Consider the following 2,865-nt stretch of genomic DNA (forward strand, 5'->3'; position numbering starts at 1 on the left):
GGTTTTTTTTTTTTTTTTTTTCCGGGTAACTGCACGATGTTGAAAGCTCGGGCCATCCTGAAAAGAATAAACAGATGCACCCAGAGGAAACCCAGCATTAACGATTATCTAATGGTTTCAAGATCTAGCAAAATGGAATCGAATTGGGACTGAAAATTGATAGATAAATAGATAAATAAATAAGGGTATTAGATAAATAGATAAATAAATAAGGGTATTAGATAAATAGATAAATAAATAAGGGTATTAGATAAATAGATAAATAAATAAGGGTATTAGATAAATAGATAAATAAATAAGGGTATCTGCTACTTATCAAGCTTTCCTTAATTACAAGTCAAATTTTTCATGGTAAAATAACAAAGTGTTTCTTGGCTGGCCTCAGCCTTTTGATTCTTCGGATTTTCCATTGGCTTGCTTCGTGAGTTGCTCCGATAAAGACTCCACCTCCTCTTCCACCTCCTTTTCCAACTCTTCCACCTGATTTTTAATCTTAATAAGAAACAAAGCAAACCCAATTTTTACTTTTTTTTTTAAAAAAGAGGCTCAGTTTACAACATGAATGCTACAAATATTGCAAAATGCCTAGTTTATTTCATGTAATATTATAGCATGTTTAAAACAGCCTGCATTGGCTGTCAATGGGTGACGCAAGTGGTTGGTTTTGATTTTCGATCTGGACTGAAAACAAGTTGGGCATGCTTTTTTTTTTTTCAATCCTTTCTTTAAAGCAGGCAGCCAGCAAGAACATGAAACTTGCCGATTTTTTTTTCCTGCTAGTTATAATTCAGCCTTAGGACCATGTTGTTCGCAACTAAAACGAATCGGTACACGACTAAAGTGAACGTCAAAATCTTCAACAACGAGCATTTAGGCTAACGCATTGATTCTGCGTTTCGAGAAATACATTTAACCTGATATAAGGAAACGATTCATGCTGACACAATTAACAATCGTTTTATATGGTGTTAGGTAATTAATTGCTAAGACAGAAAACAGTGTATTAGGCAGTACCTTTTCAATTATTTCATCAACTACATTAGCATCCTTCGCTGTTTCTTTCGCGACGTTTTCAACAAATGTGGCCACTTCTTGAAGTTTCCCACCTTCCGGCAGATGATCGGCAACTTCTTCAGCTACCTTCCCCACTTCCTCAGCCACCTCTTCTACGATGTCTGCAACGTGATCTGCTATCTCCACCACTTCTTCAACTTTGTCTACACATCCAATTTAAAAGCTAAGTACATAGGATTCCATAACTCATTCACAGCATGTGAGTTTTTATTGAGAATTGACAAGGCGAGTCTTTCGATCCCTTACCTTTTATCAACAGTAATGGCCCCCATTTGCTTCTACAAAAGGGTAGAATTATTGATATTAGCATTCCCAGAACCCAACCCTTCCTGCTAGTAGATCACCATAAAGTTGTATTAAACTGGCCGGGAACATGAAATATAAGGGCAGAGTGCAATTTATCTGTTTTAAAGATCGTTGGTAAAGTCAACTCACCAAGGAGAAGGAGAAGAAGGATGAGCAGGTCCTGTTCCATGACTATTGTATACAGCCATTTCCCTGCACCATTACATGGATTAGACTCAGAGCTGCAAGATATCTGCATCTGGATGATTAATGTTATGCCCAGAAAAGTTTTGCAAAAGGAAAATAGACGTACATCTTTGTATTTCTTGCATAGAGCAATTTCAGAGAGGTGCCGAAAACTTTCAGCCTTTGATTTCTAAGAAACTGGCTTTTGAATTTGAGTTTTGAGATTTCCGAAGTGCTATCAGATACCGGACTAGGGGCTAGAAATATCTGGCCAACGGAACTGTCGGGAAACACTGCTCTTGTTACAGGCATCATCAATGCCAAGGTTAATTTCCAACTCGTGCAATCAAAGAAATCCCTCGATCAAATCGAAGATATATATCTCAAAAGTTTTAAGTTCGGTGCAGAACGTGCTTGGAAATTTTAGATTATATTGACTCGTAGAAATGGTCGAACCACATATATATATTGCCACTTGGCCAGGAAAGTCAAATTACTACTATTATCCTCCCTTGCTTCGCGTTACATGATAAATTTATGATAAATTTTCTAGTCGATTACAGTCCATCTTGGCGTGCAATGAGAAAACAAAAGAAAATGTGCTAATCTCCCGCAAGGTCATCCAAGTTTTCGTGTTGAAATACCATTGGGATTTAAGACAATTAAGAATATTTTTGTTGGCTTGAAAAAGATTACTTTATAAAGACGCCACACTCCCTGTTCCATATCAAATGATAATTGAACAAAAAAAAAAAATTCTGGTTTTGTAAGAAAATAATAATTGGGAAAACATCAAAGTCACTCTTCCAAGTATCCAAAAATCTCAATTAGGTTCAAAAGCTAAATAATTTCTCAATCGAATCCTCTGACTGAGATTTTTCAGGGAAGAGATTTAGTGGTATTAGGCCCAAGGACAAAGAAAGGGTTGCGGAGTCCGACATCCCAAGCTGAGGCCCGAAAAAAGAGCCCAGTAAGGATTGAGGCCGAAAGATTTCAATAATCTATCAAATTACGGATCAGAAGGTATGGTATTTGCTAAATTGTTAATTTTTATTTATTTTTTATATATATAACTGGCAGCATTATAATTTGGATTGTGCCGAACACGCCGAATCTGGGATCTTTGAACGCCATCCCTGAACCAGGGGGGGCGGTGGCAGGGGTCGGGAAATTTTTCCCAGCCCCTCCCTTTATAAAATAACTAAAATTTTAATCTTTTTAAAACAATTCTTTCAATTGGGTCCCTTTCAATTTTTATTTTCCTTACTCCGCCCCTGTGTGGCACCACGTATCATGATGAATTTAAAGATGATTGAGCAC

General features: G+C 37.0%; 1 protein-coding gene across 3 annotated transcripts; it reads right to left on the reverse strand.

Annotated features, from left to right (window-relative positions):
* Positions 1–286: 286 nt before the first annotated feature.
* Positions 287–2,000, reverse strand: LOC105120399 (uncharacterized). 3 transcript variants are annotated; one of them, XM_011018573.1, is made up of 5 exons: positions 1,673–2,000; positions 1,510–1,572; positions 1,321–1,406; positions 1,015–1,217; positions 287–480 (listed from the first exon to the last, which is right to left on the reverse strand). In XM_011018573.1, the coding sequence occupies exons 1-5, from the start codon at positions 1,858–1,860 to the stop codon at positions 382–384; spliced, it is 639 nt and encodes a 212-aa protein (XP_011016875.1). In that variant the 5' UTR covers positions 1,861–2,000; the 3' UTR covers positions 287–381. The 3 variants fall into 3 exon arrangements, with proteins under 3 accessions (XP_011016875.1, XP_011016873.1, XP_011016874.1); XM_011018571.1 differs by having other exon boundaries at positions 287–492; XM_011018572.1 differs by having other exon boundaries at positions 287–492; positions 1,321–1,403; positions 1,673–1,997.
* Between the last annotated feature and the right edge of the window lie 865 nt (positions 2,001–2,865).

Source organism: Populus euphratica, unplaced genomic scaffold (genome assembly GCF_000495115.2).
Source record: "Populus euphratica unplaced genomic scaffold, PopEup_1.0 scaffold6.1, whole genome shotgun sequence".
Classification (NCBI taxonomy): domain Eukaryota; kingdom Viridiplantae; phylum Streptophyta; class Magnoliopsida; order Malpighiales; family Salicaceae; genus Populus; species Populus euphratica.

Bases quoted from the DNA above. Each gene is read 5' to 3' on its own strand.
- LOC105120399 (XM_011018571.1), bottom strand. From the start codon at position 1,860: ATGATGCCTGTAACAAGAGCAGTGTTTCCCGACAGTTCCGTTGGCCAG. The intron at 1,407-1,509 runs GTGAGTTGACTT...GTGATCTACTAG, and splicing joins CCTTCTTCTCCTTCTCCTTG to CAGGAAGGGTTGGGTTCTGG. The intron at 1,218-1,320 runs GTAAGGGATCGA...TTGGATGTGTAG, and splicing joins GCCATTACTGTTGATAAAAG to ACAAAGTTGAAGAAGTGGTG.